The sequence below is a fragment of the Accipiter gentilis genome, chromosome 9 (genome assembly GCF_929443795.1).
Source record: "Accipiter gentilis chromosome 9, bAccGen1.1, whole genome shotgun sequence".
In the NCBI taxonomy this organism is placed as follows: domain Eukaryota; kingdom Metazoa; phylum Chordata; class Aves; order Accipitriformes; family Accipitridae; genus Astur; species Astur gentilis.
In genome coordinates, this window is record NC_064888.1 from 8,053,399 (window position 1) to 8,072,335 (window position 18,937).

Below are 18,937 nucleotides of genomic sequence, written 5' to 3' on the forward strand. Positions count from 1 at the left end.
CCCCAAGTCTTTTTCCATTTTCTTTACTTACTGGCATATTGCAGAACACCTTTTGCACTACCAGCTCTGGGTTTAAAAATGCACCTGTAATGATGCACGGGTTAAGCTTAAGCATTCAATTCTGCTGGTTTGCTCCTATTTAAAAGAAGAAATGCATGCGAGCCGTGCATGTACTGCTCGTGCATCGCCCTTGAGGAGCAAGGGAGGGGAGAGCGGTCACATGAGATGCAGGAGCCAAAAGGGGATCACACTTTCCTAAAGTGTGAGACCGCCCCAATTATTTTGGAAATTTTTATCTCTCTCTGCCTGCGTGTTTTGAAGCTTTGGTGTTTGGACAAGTCTGTGAGCCTGCAAACTGGAAACGCTGCTGGTAAGATGTTCTGTTCCCTTCACTTGGGGTGTCTGTCTGCTTCGCTTCCATCTTGCACCAGCTGGGAATCCTGGAAAGTATCTTGTTTCTTAGCCTCTCGGAGAGGAAAAGCCAACAGCAGAAGAAAAGCATCTGAACATAAACTGCAGGCTGAAACGTGTGAAAAAGATGTGTAGTAAAGCTCACGATTGCAAATAGAATTTGCAAAGTTACATGGTAATTTGGTGAAGTTTGGGCATCTGTCTCACGGGTGATACTGTAGTTGAAACTGAGTTTTATTTTGATGTGGTATGTCAGAATGAATTTATTTTACCCCTGTTGCTAACATGAATGCTTGTCTTCTATGGACAAGTGCTGTGGAAAGCAGGCTAATATACTGGATTCTTTTGCTATGGTAATTCATATAGCCCTGCTGCTCAGAGCAGGACACAAAAGGAGGTGCTTTTGAGTATAAATGCTAGAACTGGCAGTAGGTAGAAATCAGGTTAAAATCAGGAACGAGGATGGAGTGATGGATTGTGCTAGGTGAAAGGAAATTCACTGTTAACAGGCATACAGCAGGTGCACATGATTTATAACCAGTTTCTTTTGCTTATGGCAAGTAGTAACTGATAAAATAGTAAATACATTGCTAATTATATAGTGCCTTTTGTTAGTTTAACAAAGAGGTGTGGACTGCTTGTGGAGTAAAATACATTGAGTGAAGTTCAAAGTTTAAGATTTATGTGATTTGATAGTATCTGACGTTATGACAAGCTCTGAAAGTTAGGCAACTTTTTTTTTTCAAGATAAGCTTTTTTTAGGGTTTGTGCAAGTGCAGAATAAATTGGAAACCAGACACGAACTCCTTTCAGTGTCTGTATTTAAGGCAGGTATAGATATTTATTTGGATTTCTCAAAAGCTTTCATATTTTTCTCATTGTCTGCATAAATAATCTTTTGGATAGTCCAAGCAAACCAATGTCTATTAATACTTGGATTTAAACATAGTAAATGCTAATTCTTTTTTTGAGAGTAGAAAACATTATTTCCGTGTATTCAGTTCTTCATGTTTTTCTTAAGTCTTCTAGTTAACTGTGTAAATGTGGAACTTTGTCCATGCTGGTTCCCTGTGAGTACTAGGCTTGTGGGAATCCTGCAAGGATGGAGTAAAGTAGTTTGTATCCTAGTTCAGGTTTTTCTTTGTGTACAAGTAACTGGAATATTAATATCTTGGAAGCTGCTACAATGTCTTCCATTCTGATGATTACTCTTTGGAGCTTTGTTATATTTTAACCATAAATATAAAAGTGATTCTTACAATTGCGGAATAATTTAGGTTGAAAGGGACCTCTGGAAACCACCTGTTTCAGCCCCCTTGTTTAAAGCAGGACCCACTTCAACCATACCATGCTTTGTTCTTATTCCTTCTAAAATTAGTTTGAGGAGGAGTATGGTAATGTGGTAGGGTATGGTCTGTTTTCGAGCTGCTAGTTTCATTTCTGTTTTGCTTTTCAATGAAGCTTCTTCACCACATTATCATTTCTAATAATGTTTAAACCTTGGGAGTAAGTACTTTCTTTTCTTGAGTTCTGTTTAAAAAGAAAAATAATCTGTATATCATTACACCACCAGGAAAATAAATACCAGTAATTTTCTAGCAATTTGTTGTGAATTTTTTACATTGGCTCTAGATGTAAACTTACAATTTTCCTATTTGGCCTTTTTCCTTAGTGCTAATTTGTTTTTGCCAAGAGGTATTTTTCCTAAGTTCTTTATCTCAGGTTGCTTCTGGCAAGTGAATTACAGGTAGTTCAGAATAAGAAACTAGAATATTTTTCCAGAAGTAGGGAATTGGTTTTTTTAATAAACAAGATACATAATCTTTTTCAGATCTGTATGTTCCCCTCTATTACAATATCTTACATTTAGGCATTCAGAGCTACCTTAGCAGCTGCTATAGTGGTCTGTTATGTAGAAATCATGGGGAGTGATAAAAACATTAGTGTTTCTGTAGCGTTGCCAGGGCTTACATGCCTGAAATGCACTTTTTTGTTTGTTCTGCTGTTTTGCATGGTACACCTATTTTGGCATCGCTGGGGACTTGGACATGGGTTTTAATTTGGAACATCTTGCAATTTAGTCACACAAGACTATTTTAATAGTTTCCCATTGAATTTAATATGCCACTCAAACTGTAGAGAAAGACCAGTACGTAGCATCTATGTGATACTAGGGAGATGATGTACAATAGAAGTGGATTACTTGACTCTGCTTTTCTAGTGGATTGCCTTCCTAATGGATGTTAACCATCAGCTGTCCAATAGCATAGACTTCTAATAAGTTACCTGTTTGACATGTAAGAAAATTTCTGTTATAGTGGCTGTGGTCCAAGTACTGTGTTTTCAAAAGTTTCTCTCCGGATTCCCTTGCCTCTCCCCCCCCGCAATCTTTTTTTTCACCTCTTTTTGGAAAAGATGCCTTATTACTGCATATATAAAGCTGAATTGTTAGCATATGGGAGTCGGTTGGAGTTGTTGCTCTGACTTTGACAGAGTTAAACATTTGATTAATGTCCATTTAATGCTATTGTAGAAACTTTGCATCCTTTACAAATATTTCCATAACTTGCATATTCAGATATTTATCCAAACATAATTGCTATGGGTTTTCCTGCGGAGAGGCTTGAAGGAGTATACCGGAACAACATTGATGATGTAGTAAGGTAAGGCTTTATTTTTCTTTTCTTTAACTTATTCTTGTAAATCTTAAGTATCCTTTTCTGCACTCATTTATGTTCTGCTAAGGAAAGGATGCGTGCTCTGACTCATAGAATTCAAGATGCAAGATTTTGCATCTTGTGGATGTTGCCGTATTAGCTTTTCTGAAAAATGTTGGAAACAACAAAAATCATATTTTCAGGAATTTTAGACCAGACTGCTATTCTGGGTTGATCTCAAATGCATGTATTCTGCTTTATAGTGTGAAAAATTGACTTCAGTAGATTGCATTGGAGTAAAAGGAGGTTCTTTGCTTTTAGAAAGATGTCAGTCCGTGCCTCTATTCACAGTGCTGAGTTTCCTCAGCTGATGGCATTTCAGAATGTTTGCCCATATCCTTTCTTCAATCAATAAATGAAGTTCTTGATAAGTTAATTTTCATTTAAAGTAGTAAATCAAAAGGCTTTTACATCTGGCTGTGTTCAATAATTGCAGATGAGGAGAAAAATCAGCTAAAATTCATTATTGCTGGTGATGCTTTATAGCACATTTTGTAAAAAAACCTACACGTTGTTATTTTTAACATCAAATAGTTATCTACTCTGAACTGCTGGATACAACTGGGGGAGGTGTACTTAGTGTTTCGGGAGTATCGTTGTAATTTGTTTAGTCAACACCCTGCCTGGAGAATGTAGTGTGAGAGGTTGCATTAAAAACTGAATACTTGGCAGAAGCTGCCAAATGTTAGTGTTTTTAGGATCCCGAGTTCTGATTTTTTAAGTCATGCATGGTGCTTTTGAGATCTTGGGCATCTGAGGTCAGAAGTTAGCTCTCCAAGAGACTTGATGTTTGGGGATGGGGCTATAATGCAGTAAGGGGCATGGTTATGCAGTGAAGTTAGAAGTAGGTGTATCTGGACAAGAAGGTGCTGCTCCCAGGCTAGAGATGCCACAGAAGTTTCTCATAATCACTGGCAGGCAGAATTAGCGCTGCTTGAATGTCACTGGTAATTTTTTGCATCCAGGTTTGTACAGAAGTGAGTTGAGACAGCTCCTCAGTTCCCACACCGGGAGGAATTGTAACTCTCAACTGAGAATCAGTTGTCTGGAGGTAGAGGCTTCCCTGCGCAGCTGTGCTTAGCTTCAGATGAGTTCAAGGGGGTTTTGTTTTTGCATATTTAACCATTGTGACGAAGTTCACTATCCACAAATAGTACTGAAAATGTCAGAGGCTTGCTGAAGCGACCTTGTTCTGTCACGTGGTAGTGAGAAATCGCTTTTCCAGAGCTGGTCCTATCAGTGAGGTTCAGCATACCAATCTGTAAATACTCTTGCAGAGTGTGTATGCCTCTGCTAGAATTAACAGAGGCGTGAAGTTGTGTTTTCTAATCGTATCATTGCACACAGCTTGCACACAAGGAAAAGCTTTTGCTGTCCTTTTGGGACAGTTATGGGCTCCCCCACGAACTCAAATCTTTCTTTCCCAGCAGTCAGAGCCACCTTTTCATTAAGTTGATGTGGGCATTGCGTCTGCTACGTGAAATATGTGGTCCCTAATGGACTCCACCTTTGGAAATTATAGTAGGGGCAAAGTCTGGACTTGGAATAAATGACATGGGAATAATCCAAATCAATAGTAATAGCCAGTAGTCTTTGAAGGCCCTCTTCCATTCACTGCATTGATTTCAGTTGCTCCTGTATGAAGGAAAATATATTTTATTGGTTAAGTATGTAGATATGTGTAAATTAGACTTTTGAAGGGGAGTGACTATATAATTATTAAGTTGTCCATAAACACTCTGATCAAGAGGAGTAGTGATCACCTAAAAGCGTAATCAACCAAATTAGGATATGGAGAGATGCAGATAAACTGGCTGTAGGGAACTGGATGCTAAAGTAGCATTATATTTGTTGCCCCCTATTTTTAAAGGAGAATAATGCACAAAATGTGATCATGCATCATTCTGCATGTTGCAATCAGCAGGTCCTCATCCGCTCCTGTCGTCTTTTTATTGTGGAATTTTTTTCCAAGAGCCTTTTATGGAGAAATTCAATGCGTTTGAGCTCTGGAGCAATTGGTATTGAGCCAGGATACACCAGTGAGCTTTTTCTGAATAGCTGGTATCCTGACAAATTTAATGCTAATACTGTATGAGAAGTATGACCTGGACTGCTGGCTGTCTCCTGTGACTGAGGCTTTGAGAGGTTTTGGATGGAATTTTGTCCTTAGAAAAATACTTGCATGAAAGCTTATACTCAGCTTTGTGGATATTACTGGCAGAAGCGGAGTCAGCTATCCTTGCTCTCCAGTGTGTTTTAAATAAGCGGGGACATCTCCTGAAACAAATCGCCATGTCCACCATCTTCTTTAATCTCTCAAAGTCTGCCAACAGGGACACCAGTGGGAGTCATGAAGTATTTTTGCCGATGAAATTGGAATCTTGTACTCAATGCTGCACAAGGAGCGTTCACATCTGTTCTTATTTTAACTCATCGGTTTAACCACAGAGTTCTTCTGGGTTCTTCTGGAATATTATGACTGATAACCAGAGCTTGTTTTTGCTTGAGCTTTCCAGGATTTTAGCAGCTAGTGTTTCTTTTCAATTTGAACAGCATGTTCTGTCATGGCTAATTAAATTCCTTCTGGCTGATGTTCAGATACACACTGTTGATGATGTTAAGTGTAAACATTTGTATGTTATTTCTTCTTGAACATTGCCAGGTGACACATCATATATAATCATGGCAATTTTGATGAATCATGTTTGCAGTTTGGCTCTCTGAGGCCTGTATTCGAAATTTTTGTTACAAAGTGAGCGTGAAAATGAAATCATATAGTGGTCTTCCTCTTCTTTTCTGAACCCAGAATGTCATGGGCACTGTCCTCAGACTTCAGTGGCAAATAATGGCCATTTTAAAAACCTGGAGTTAAAATAAATTATTCTGGCTGTTATAACTGGAATATGGAAGTTATTTTAACTGCTTTTTTTTAATTGGAATTACCACTGTGGCAAAACATTTTGTGTAGATGATTAAATTGGAAGTGTTTACAGATACCTTATGTAATCAATGCTTTCTGTTTTAAAAAAGAAACAACCCTTCCTTAGCTTAATATATTGATGTACAGGTATCTTGGACATCAGTGCAGATTGGTCCATACGACAAATATTTCAGTTGTAGATCAGATCTTGGTCTCCTCAGTTGCATAAGTAGTCTTACTCATACGACTGGATTATTTGTATGAGTGAGGTTTGCAACATGCTGCCTCTTTGACTTTGAGGCACTGCAGGGCCAGCTGGGACTTGGAATGCAGAACTGCACATGCTGGATGGTGCTTTAATGATGCTGCAAATTAAGGTCAACATTATTGCAATGTGTATTAATACATGCTTTTTTTTTTTCTACTTAAGGTTTTTGGATTCAAAGCATAAAAACCATTACAAGATATACAATCTGTAAGTATGCTCTTATAGATGTATTTTCCAAAATAATGAGTTCTAAAAATAGCTTATGAGTGAAAGTGGTTTGTTGCTGTACTGAAGCAGAGCTAGAGATGTTTTGCACATTTCTTACAACAATTAAGCCTGATTGAGAGCACTGTTACTTCATTTAGTGGAGCTGAGTGAGGTTAAATGAAATGCTTGTGTGTATTCCTATTACTTGAATGCTTTTAAATGACTTGGCATCTAGCCCATCTGGAGCTTCTACCATGTGATTAAAAAGTGAAAACTAATTCACAGCAGGCTTTCTGTTAATGTATTAATGTCTGCAGTGAAGAATTTGCCAAATGAGTATTTTCCTGTTTTTTTTCTTTTTTTTTTTAATCGAACTGTATAGGTACCCAGGTTCTGTTTGCTTCCTCACTCTTCTTGACTGTCCCTGTTTATTACTTTGAAAGATCTATTGCAGCAATTGGTGATGTGATGGTTTCTCACTTTTGTAAGTGTAATGTTTTCCTCTGAAAATTTAGTTATGCAGAAAGCTGTTGTTGTTACAGAAGGGATTTTTGTTGTTGTTGTTCTTTGATCATCTTTATATGTTAACTTAGGCTAATTTCATTTATATAAATGATTTGGTGATGTCAGCTGATGCTGAAGAGTAGGTCGTGGTTTCCCTACCCCTCATTTTTTCCCCAGAAATCTAAGTTGAATATTTATTGATTCTTTGAGCTGTTAAGGCTTTATTTTTTTTAAAAATGAATATGTTTATAAATATCTGCAATTAATGGAAAAATTACTGTAGTATGGAAATCCAGGCAATGCATTACATGGTAATCTGTTGGTCATTAAAAGTAAGTATTTAAATATGCCTCTAAATTAGCTGAAGGGTTATGCATCAAGCAGCTCTGTTTCCTGATGTTGGAGCAAAGTGATACTAGAAGCTGGCTCTTGAAGTTGTCTGTAAAGCCTGGGGTAGGATAGGACAGAAAAAGATATGCAAATAAAATATGCATTAAAATAAACTCATTGACACTTTTCATACAGTTCAGTAACAAAATTATTTTCTCCAGAGTAGAAGCTCTCCAGAACGTTAGTCTTTTAATAATTATGGGTGGAAAGGACAGTGCTTCCTAGAATAGCTGATAGCTCCTTCTGCATGTAGGTAAAGCTCCCTAAGGGGTAACTTTCTGGATATTTTCCTTTGAAGTTGGGAGCTCAGCGCTGGAGATTTGTATCATGTAAAATCTAACTACTGTGGTTTTATTAGACCACCACCCCCCCACCCCACCCCACCACCCCCCCCCCCCCCCCCGAAGCCTCCTGACAACTTCTGCTTGGTTTGGGGAGCAAAGCAGAACAGGACAGATAAAAATTTCTTCCTGCTTCTCTGGGCTGAGTTCAGCTGTCAGCTTCTGTGAAGTGTGGCTCTGGTATCACTTACAAGATCAGGGTTTGCTGAGCCGCCTGATACTGAACTTGTTTCAAATTGGTTTGAGAGGTGACAGGTAAAAACAATAGTGTAATGCTGTGTGTAAACTTCTAGGCTTGGTCAGACAGTAAGAGTTTAGTAAGACTTCTGTGCATCTTAGCAAGTAGCTTCTCAGGGAGGTGGTGCTTGAAAAGTTTCCACTTTGCTGTATGCTAGCAACCTCATTTTACTTTAGAAAAAAGCAAAAACCAATCCCCCAACCCTACACAGGAACAACTATAAAGTTTTTAAGTGAGAAGAGCTGTGATGGGACAAATGCTTTTGACATTTACGTTGCTGATACATGTATGTTCAACTGTAGAAAGAACTTGTCCAGGTGTGCCGAAGGTTTTTGTCTTTAAGTTCTTCACATAAAAATTTTAACTTTTCAGTTTTTGGTGCAAGAACCCCCCATCGATTTTCCTTGTTGCTGACTTCAAAAAAACCGCAAGTGAAACTTCCTAAAATTACTATATTCACCCTCCGATGAAAACTTTTGCAGAGTAAAACATCCTTTTAAATTGTGCAGGTTTTCTTCTTCCCCAAAACATGGATCAGTTGCAAATGAAGATTCAAGTGATTACTGCACAGCTTGGAAAGCATAGCTTTTAAACTGTACATCTCCGGCTAGAGAGGCCAGGTTATCTCTATCTTTATGCAGGCAAAATTTATACACACGCTAAGTACATAAATGCCACTAGGTGAATTGTTGCAATGTTTGGTCATGAGTTGGAAAGAAATTGCAGTCTTCAGGTATTTCTGAGAACAGTGTCTCTTTAGATTAAGCTGATCCTTTGTAAATAATCAACCTATTGTCTGTGTTTCAAAGAAGGAGGTGGGAGTTCAGAGGAGTTATGTGATTATATTCAGAATTACTTCAAACACTGTCATGGGGTTTGAGTTTCCTTAAGGTAGCTGTTATATGAAGTTGGTGATAATGTGTGTATTGAGCAGTTTTATTTAAAAGGATTTAGAGAGAATTTTCTGAACTGATGGTTAAATGATGTCAGCTATGCCTCATCCTTGCATCTTGGCTTTTAACTTCCCAGTGAATGTTTGAGCAATCAGTTTCATTTTGTTTCTTGTTTGTGTTGGTTTTCTCATGTGTTCCTTTAACCCTTTGGTATTTCTTCAGTATTCTTTATTTTAACATGTTCTTCTACTTTCATCTCCTAACTTCACGTACTGCCAAATTGTTACCTCCCCTATTGTAATAATGTTCATCTTCTCCAGTATATTTGTTTTTTCTGTCCTACAGACAGATAGTTAAAGGAAGGAGCTGTAATGATAAATGTGCATTTTATGTGCATACTTTCTGTACCTCTGTGTACATGGGGTTGGGCTTTGGCATGGGCTGCCATATTTTTGGTAGCCTATAGTCCTGTCCTCAGTGGGATCATGGTTATGATCAGAAAGGTGCCAGGCTGGCGGCATGTAGGATCTGGGTTGCTTTAAACTCGCTTTAAGCGTAAGGAAGACTGCAAGAGCCATGCCAACCCAATCCCCACCCCCAAAATCCAAGAAAATGTTCAGGTTTCATCTGGAGATCTGACTGTATTACAAGTCTAATAGTATTTTAAAAATCCCAATGTGTTTGAAATGCTAAGCAATGGAAGCATCCCCCAAAGTTTGTGTTGGTGGGATCTCTGCTGCAGATACATTTGTGTTTCGTGTAATGAAATGGCAGTGTATTTTGTACAGCCGTGTCTGGAGCTCTGCATTTGTTGTATACAGCTCCCATAAGAGGGCATAAAGAGTGACATGGCTATGTTCTATGCTCAGTTTCTATCCTTGGTATCAACAAAACTATTTTTTCTCCCTTACGGTGTTCTACTTGATACTCTGTCAAACTTCAAAATTTGAAGGCTTTTTTGCCCATATGTGGATTTTTAATTTTTTAATGTTTTGAAGACTTTCATCTCTTACTATCCCTTTGAACCGGATGTTTCTTTAAAGGAACAAGGAGACTTTTTTTGGATAAGATGCTTTGTGTTAACTGTTTTGGTTCCTAGCAGGCTCAGCTTCCAAAGTTCACATGCTGACTAGCTTGTAACAGGCTTTGTCTGGCATGGCTGACAGCTGCTCCAGGTGTGGCGACTCCATCTTGAGTGGACTTATTGTGTCTAACCTTTCTTCTCAAAGGCTCAAGTGCAGATAATATTTTTTTGAGTCCCATCTGCCAGCTTAACCTGTGCCATATCACTTCTGACCCAGAGAAAGTGTCAGCAATGTGATCAGAGCTGCAAAAACTGCCAGACTTTTCCCTGGCAGAGGCTAGAGCTGAGAAGGCTCTAGAACTCAGAGAAAGGGAAGTGCTGAGTGCATGTGCAACCCCAGCAGACCTACCTCTGTCCCTGGTGTACAAGTCTAGTGGACAAAGGTCAGTGCAGCACATGCGAGGCTCAAGTTATGTGCAACAGTCATAACAAATAGGAGCCTAAAAGTTTGCTTGTCTGAAAGTGTCAAGTAAGCTCCATTTGGCTCCAAAGGCTGCAGTCATAACGTACCTATTAAGGAAAGGTAAATTCATACCAGTCCTGAAACTGCTGTGGGTATTTGAACCCTATGAAGAGTACAGGTGATAATCAGAACAGAAGATCTAGATGTGTTTTGTCAACGGAAATGACTCCAAATCGTTGTGTTTCAACCTGGAGTCCTGTTGTTTCGGGCAGGATTGTTCTCATTTTCCTTTCTGAACCGCATTTTCACTTGCATTGTGTAGGGGCACATCATTTTGCCTGCAGAGAGCAACCCCAAGGAAAATTATAGAGGTCATCCACTTCTTGCCTTCTTGCCCCTCACCCCCAACATTTGATCTAGCTTGTTCCCTTACAGCATGCCATTTTGGCTGTATTGGAGCCCTTCTGATTGAATTGTTTATATCTGGTTACGGATGTTTGTTCCTAGGCAAGTCATCCTGCCAGACTAATACACTGTGGTTTGCTGGGCTACTAGCTAGCTGGAGTGGGTCTCTTACAAGAGAGGCGAGAGGGACATTGGTGCAACTCCAGAGTCTTCAGAAATGTGTCATTTTCCAGAGTCTGTGAGGGGAAAATTGGCTGACTGGCCCTTTGGGTTTTTGGAGTTCACCTAATTTCAAGAACAAATGCCAAGTTGGAGAGCAGTATCGCAATCTCTGCTTGATACAAGTCATCTCCATTATAACATTGTGGTGCTTTCAGTTGCCTGTGATGGTTGTCTTGTGGTCCTGGAATTGGAGGAAGAATGCTCGCTTAGGTTGCGCTAGCTGAGGGTCCTTGAAATGTCCTTGTGATCCCCATCACCTCTAGCACCCATGTTGTTGTTGAGGCATCTTGACATGTGTTTTGAGTTCAGAGTCAGTTGGATGAAGGTCATAGCTGTCGGCTCTTTATGTGTTTCTGTGGGAGCATAAAGCTGCTCAAGCGGCTGGAGCTGTTAATACTGCAGTGTTAAAAAGTAATAGTGTATTGCATTACTTGTGTGAATGTCTCCATTGAGAGTCACACTGACTAAAACATGCTGATGGACTACAATTACCATAGGGTAAGTAATTGTTTTTCAGTAAAGTAACTGATATTTTAGTGAGCAGCTTTATACATCTGCAACAAAACAGTTTTTCAGTATGTAAGCTCTAGGTATAGCTTTGAATCATAAACGTGATGAGTATACATGATTTTCCCATGTTTCTTGAACCCTTGTCTATTTTTCTTTTTCAGATGTGCTGAAAGACATTATGACACCGCCAAATTTAACTGCAGAGGTACGTTTTTACTGCCTAGTATGTGTTCTCTTTAAATTTCGGTGTTTCTGAATGAAGGTATAAAGAAGGAGCTGATGAATAGTAATGTAGGAGATTTGGGCGCAGGGAATGAATGTCAGATTGCTTTGAGTCATTGAAGAAACTTGCTATATTCTTGCTGCTTTCAATAAAGTATGTTCCTGATAGTTAACTAGATCAAGATTTAATAAGGCAATCAGAAGTCTACTGTTGCAAAAATTTTTGTGGAATGGGTTATATAAAAGTTTCTGTTCAATTCATTGTGCAAACTTATTGTAGAATTTAGATGTGAAACTTAGAGAAGGCTGATTTTTATGCAGAAGTGTCACTTGGAATAAAAATGGAGAACACTTAAGCCACTGTCAGTATTCATATAAAACAAGTTTTTGAAGATCTGGAACAAACCTACAGTTGCTTTAAAAAAAACCTAATTCCCATGTGGTGCCTCTTTGGGATGATTTGGCTTTTAGACACTGCAGAGCTACCAGAACTAATGGGGAAACTTTTAGGGGTTCCTTTTGATCAGATCCTTGGTGAGTGGAAAGTGATGTACCTGTTTTGTCAGTATTAACTCGCCAGGTAATAAATACAGATTTACCTTTATTCTTTGTGCAGAGAAACATCTCTGTGCACAGTAGTAGAGCTTGTAGTTCCTCTTCATACAATGCTTCAGAATGCTGGGTAGATAAGGAGTACTTGTGTGTATGTAATTGTAGGAGATGAATACATTTTGATCTTACTGGCTAATACTACATCATAGCAAGGGCTCAACTTCTTTTTTTTATTGTTATTATTATCTTAAACCATCCTTCTAAAGAGGGTGTTTAGAACATGACCGAAATGTAATTGGCTGCTTTAATGTCTGAATATAGAAGGACTGAAATTGTCATGTTGAAGTCATCTTCGCTTCTGATTTGCTCTTACGATGTTGAATGACAGTGTCCTGAAACCTCACTCAATACATACAAGCCAGAAAAAAAGTATTTTAAGATCTGCTTGGGCAATACTTTGGGTAAGAGGAGAAAAGGTGTAAATGAAAAGGACGTGCTTCTAATATGTCCGGAACATATGCTTGCTTTAATTTATGCTTTTTATAACGGGGGTGCTCAGGTACCTTCACTGTTAATCCTAATCCAAAATGTTGTTTGTGACAGCACCTTTCACAGCTCCTCTGCATAAACCAACACTGTTGTAGGGAGTTACATGTTGCATTTTTTTCTTTTCATCCCCAAATTAGTTACCTTAGATAACCAAATTGGTGACTCAGGACTTTCCTTAGCAGAGGAACAACAGTTCTACTCTAAAATCTTTTGAAGTGAATTAGTTTCAAAGGGAACTTCTTATTTGTACACTTAGCATGAAACACCGTAGTAGTTCATTATTCAACTTGGATGCTCTTGCATCAAGTTCAAAACCAAATGTTGAAAGCTCTTCATCTTCTTTGGATGCTAGCTTTTTGTCTAGGGTTTTTGCAGTTTCCGAAGTACTTCTATGCTGGAAATTGCCTTCTGCTTTGCCACAGGCTTTCCAGGGTTTTTTTGGTTGTTTTGTTGTTTTTTTTTTTTTCTCCTTTGTGTGCTGTGAGATTTTTCTTGCAATGTCCCTGAGCTTGGAGAGAGTAATCAGGACAGTTCTCCATGCTGTGTGCTCCAGCGTTAGGAACCAAAATCTGTGGAGGATCTGCACGCTCCCATGGACCTGCTCAAGATTATACATCTTAATGTTTCCTAAGGTTGCTTTCTGACTCTTAATCCCTTTGCACCATCACAGGGCACCCATTTAATCTGCTCCTCATTCCATCTTTGAAGAAAATACTGCAAGGTTTACCTTTGATCCCAAATCTTGGAGAGCATCTTCAGCATGCTGTTGCTACTTGGGATTTTTCAGGATTACTTTGTCTCTCCTTTTCAGGGGAACCTTACTGGATGTAGTTAAGATAGACTCAAAGTTGTATGGACAAATTCGCAGCATCTCCTAACAGCTTCTTTTCTTAGGGGTTTCTAAATAAATCCTTTCATTTACATCCGCTGCAAACCGTGACATCTCTTAAGTTCACATAAAATGATCATTTGGGGAGTCTTTGGATCTTCCGTGTGGAAGAATTTATTAGTGTGCGTTCATATTCGTTAACCTTTGCTGCTGCTTTAGCAAAGATTATTCAGTTTTTCAGGCTTCCCTATTTGGTCTTCTGGGAGATTAAGTGGGCGGTCTGTACTGCGAGTGAATAAACTGTCCTTGCAGGTCCCTCTGAAAGGCTTTGGACTTATGCTGCAGTAATTTAGCTGTTCCATAACTTCATCCCTTACTTCTGCTCTTTAAGTCCTTGGGGATTCATCAAAAGGAGTCTTGTGTGTGACAAGGGGGTAGTACTTACGAAACGAATACAAACACTTGCCAAAAAATGAAATGTATTCTTTTTTAGACCAGAAAAGGAGATGGTGTTTGTTTCTAGCTGAGAATTTTTAAGTGAAGCAGAATTGTATTTACAAGATCCCAAGTCTGTTGATCAAGAATTGGGGTGCACTTTATAAAGTCCTGTTCTCCTGACGAAACTAGTACAGCCCTATAATTCTGCCAGTTAGCATGGCATTGTCTGTCATTTTATCTGAGGTGTTAGAGGTTTGGGTGCTTGTCTCTGCTTATTGCGTATTTTTTGCTCTCTAGAGTTTTCTTTCATTTCCTGCATGCTCGCTTGAAATTCTTTCCATCTCTAGATGGAAAAAAGTGCTTGTGTGCGTGTTTATATTCATGTAAGAAAAAGGACAACTTCGTTCAGGGGTTTGACTTTAAAACCTAGAAGTATTGCAAGTGCCTTACATGAGATTTCTTTTTCGATTACCATTTTTTAATATGGAAATTGCAGGGTTTTATTTCAAAACCCCTTTGAGCAAATTCTGAGAGTTTGTTCCCAATGTAGACCCAACTGTGCTCAGAATTTTTCAGCAAAATTCCTATTGTCTGATCAGTGACTGCGGTCTGGCCCTGTTTTCTCTCAGCAGGTAGTCTAATTATTGCTAGAGTAATGGGTTTTCGCAAGGTTATTCTTTGTGCCAATGCACTCTTAAATTCTAGAAAATTCGTGATTTAAGATACAGAGCCTGTGCCACTCATTTCAGTAGCAGTGTGAAATAGTCTGTTCATGTAGCAGGGTGCTTGCTTATGTATTACTAGAGAAATGTCTGCAATGCATATAATATTCAGTACATTGCTGAATAGTATTGGAATGAAAAATTTACCTATCTATTTGAAACACGGGGGGGTTTATTTAGAAAGTTAATTTTTTGCATGCTTGCCATGAAGTTGACCTGTCTAGTTGAGCTTGCTGTGATTTCCTTTTGAGATTTTGATAAATTACTTCTCATTGCAGTTGCACAGTACCCTTTTGAAGACCATAACCCACCACAGCTAGAGCTTATCAAACCTTTTTGTGAAGATCTTGACCAATGGCTAAGTGAAGATGACAATCATGTTGCAGCAATCCACTGTAAAGCTGGAAAGGGACGAACTGGTGTAATGATATGTGCATATTTGTTGCATCGAGGCAAGTTTTTAAAGGCTCAAGAAGCCCTAGATTTCTATGGGGAAGTAAGGACCAGAGACAAGAAGGTGAGCTATTTTCTGTTCTTCTGTTCTCCTACCTGTATATGCTTTTCCGGCTTAAGGTCGACTTGAATATTCAAGCCCTTTAAGAAATACTTTCCATTAGTTGTGATATCTGGTTTGATTTTGCTTTAACATTATTGGATCAGTGCAGTTGTTCTAAATGAAAAAGCTTGCCTAAGCAGCACTAGCAATTAGTCACAACACTAAAACAATCTGGTTTTTCCATCTCTTGTTCAAGAAGATCTGGACAGTTTATTTTAAATAGCCTTTTAAATAGCATTCTGCTGTGTGTTGCATCAAATAGGCGGTTGACGAGTTCAGCATTTTCAGCCCAAATAAGAGGATTATTCTGGCTTGTTTTGCCTGAATGGATGAGTTGTTCATCTCCTCAGGTTCTCTTAACTTATGTGGTGGTGTTCGGAGATGCATAGTCATTACAGTGCATGTTACAATTGAATATCCCTACTGGAAGAGTCTGTTGTTGGATGCCCGTTTTCAATAAAAGGGTAGTTAAGCCCAGACATTGGCTGCCTTGGAGCCTGCTTCATGAGGTGCTGCCATTTAGTTTCTTATACTTCTCCTGAGGAGAAATGGGAGGATCTCATTTCAGAGAAATGATGTTCATGGCTACAAGAGCTTTCTGTTAAGACCTTGTCAGTGGTACAGACAGACTTAGCAGTAACTGTATGTTGGACCTTTCTGGCATGGTTATGCCTCATTAATGGGAATTTAACCTCCTTATTTGAAATCTTCTCCAAATATAATGTGTGACTTGCAAGGTCACTTTCAGCAGGCTTCCCTGCTCATCTTCCATCATTTTCTTGCGTATGTTGGTAGAGCAGCCCAGGGGGATCATCCTGGCAGGCCAGTTTCAGCCTACACAAGTACAGAGCTCTCTGTGTTCCTGTAATATTTGCATGAAGTATTAATTTCACAGTATGTAGACCTCTAATAAGCAGAGCTTCATGTTTGAAGGCTCTTGAGAGCAGAAGTGTCACATAAGGAATTCTAGAATTTGGCTGTTAATTCATTGGAAGGAGAAAATAACTTCTCAGTTTGCTCTCTTTACAAGATGGAGCTGTTATTCCATGTAACTGCTGAGAAGGTATTTGTGTTATAATACTAATGCGGAGACAGTGTTAAGGTTTCCCATCAAAACTTTGTGGCTTTTGGTAAGAGTGCATGATAGTGAATAGGAATGAGCTGTGTGATGAATAAACAGTGTAGATTACTCCTGCTGATAAAGATTATCTAAAGAGCCAGATAAAATATGAAAACTACAAAACTTAACAAACAGAGGGTGAAGCACGTTGTACCTCAGTTTCCCTTCTGTTAGAAGAGGGTAGTATTTCTGCATGTTAGTGTGTTGAGGGTAAGGTCAGTTAGGTGTTCATTAGTACCCCAGGCATGTTTGAGGTAATGGAGAACTTCATAAACAGGAATAGTGAGAGCCTTGTTTAGCTTCACTGTTAAATATTGCCTGTAACCAGCAACTTTGTTTTGGTTTTTGATGTCTCTACTGAAAGAGTTGGTTTTGGTTTTGTTGGGTTTTTTTTCTTCACCAGTACCACTTGAGCATGGTTATCTTTATGTGGACAGTGGGCAGCATGTGATTCACATAATCCTTAAAGTAGTGTTTATAAACAGGTATTCCAGTGCAGGTTCTGGGAGTGTTTTCTTCCCTTGTGGCCCATATTTCAGTGTTATATGTCAAGTGCTGCTTTCTGATCTGACCCTTCACCACACCTTTATATAATTGACTTCCTGAACTCAAAGTAATTGAGGCATCTGAAGAGCTGCTAGGACCTAGAGACAGGAAAATGCCTTTTTTTGTTGTTTTGTCTTGTTTTGTTTTTGTTGCTGGACCAACATGTGTGTGATGAAGGAAAACTGGTTTTAATTAGGTACCGAAGTTTCTTCGTTTAAAGCAAGCACAAGGGGCGCACTTTGTATATAGCTGCTCAGAATAGTATAGCTAAAATCGCTGTTGCCACTAATGTGCATGGCAGAGTGATTCTTCAGAGGGTTTAGTCCATGCCAGCAGGAAGTGTGAGTCTAATTGCCAGAGGAAGTATGACTAATTGGTCAAGAGAACAACTTTGAGTACTTTTGTAGCAAGCTTTTCACAAGTGCCTGCTGGGAGAAGAAGCTTCAGGGAGGGCTTTGCAACATTAAGTGAGAGTTGTAGATGAGGCTGACAGTTGCTAGATAGTCTGTTAATGTAGCGTCATCCTGGAAAAGGTAGTGGGGAATAAGACCTCGCAGAACTGAGTCTAAAAGTCTGTCTCTGACAAAAACCTGTTGGTCTGGGTTTTTTTTCCCTCTGTATGCTGCCTCTTTTGACTTCCGTAACTCATCCTAGTGGTGGGAACTTTTTCAGAAGAAGGAAATGAAGATTAGAAAGTATTGGCTAAATGGTTGTGTCTATCAGTCACCACCACTGTAGTAGAATAGGACTGATTTCTATTTTCTCTTTGAACCAAAAACTGTTTTCTGAAATTGGATAAAGAACTGTAATTGTCCAGACTGTTTTCAGAGCTGGGGGAGAAGTAACACCGCCCCCCCCCCCCCCCCCCCCCCCGAAAGTCTTCTAAAAAAGCTGCTTCCAGCTTTTGGAATGGTTAGCTTATCACCCGCTTTTCCCTTAAGATGCACACTGAAATACTACTGTGATGATGAAGACTGACAACTTACTTTCATAGAGCTGGAGAAGGTCTTTATTGATTCCTGTTTCTGCCTTGAAGGATTTTATGGTGAGGATTAGACTTGGAAGGAAGCATAGTCTATTCAACGAATAGGTATCAGCTGGAAACAGCTATTGAAGTGCTTGAGCTAGAGATTATCCATTCAGGAACATTCTTTGACTGTCATACTGTTGTATTTTTAGGAATGGCTCCTAATAGTGGTGTAACTGAACAGGAAATGGAAACCAATTATTTTGTGTGAGGAAGTCTCAGAATGACTCTTTGAGCAGGGTAGATATCCAATGTCTTACGTGTCAGAGCTGATCAGTTGTGATGCCTGTTTCTTCAGTGTACTCAGTTGACAACCTCTGCTAAACCAGATGCCGTAAGCCTAGTCTGAGGTTGCAGCTTTAGCTTCACTCTCACAGTAGGGCATGTTATTAAAGTGAATGTGGGAGTATTGCTTCCAAAAATGTTTGTTCTTCATAATACTGCCTGTGCTATATTGAGAGGAGACCCAGGAGCAGCACCTGACAGTTTTTGTGATGTCTACACAGCTCAGTAGCTTCACAGTGCCCTGTGAAACTCTGGCATAGAGACTAGAGAAGCTTATCTAATGTCCATTTAAAAAATGATGATGGTGATAGATGGGCAATGTAAGCTTCTTGAGGAGAAAGTACTTAAACTGCCTCCTTGTTCTTTATTCTTCTTGAGTAAAAGTGGGGATTGATTTCACCTCCCTGAATATTAGCTTGTTATGAAAATGTTCTGCTTTGAAATCAGACCTTTGGAAAATGGAGGACTTTCTGTTCTGCTTCAGTGTGGCTGGTTCTTAGGATCTCAGGGTAAAGGCTGTGTCTCCAGGGAGTAAAAATCTCTGGCTGGAGGGATAAAACTGCTACCTTGGCTGAGAA

At 39.2% G+C, this 18,937-nt stretch overlaps 1 protein-coding gene across 1 annotated transcript in view; it reads left to right on the forward strand.

The window, feature by feature from the left end:
* The window catches only part of PTEN (phosphatase and tensin homolog), a 49,543-nt gene that overhangs the window by 13,197 nt on the left and 17,409 nt on the right, over positions 1-18,937 (forward strand). The window contains exons 2-5 of the mRNA XM_049810196.1: positions 2,990-3,074; positions 6,479-6,523; positions 11,675-11,718; positions 15,104-15,342. Of these exons, the coding sequence (XP_049666153.1) occupies positions 2,990-3,074; positions 6,479-6,523; positions 11,675-11,718; positions 15,104-15,342 (413 nt within the window). The remainder of the gene's footprint in view (positions 1-2,989; positions 3,075-6,478; positions 6,524-11,674; positions 11,719-15,103; positions 15,343-18,937) is intronic.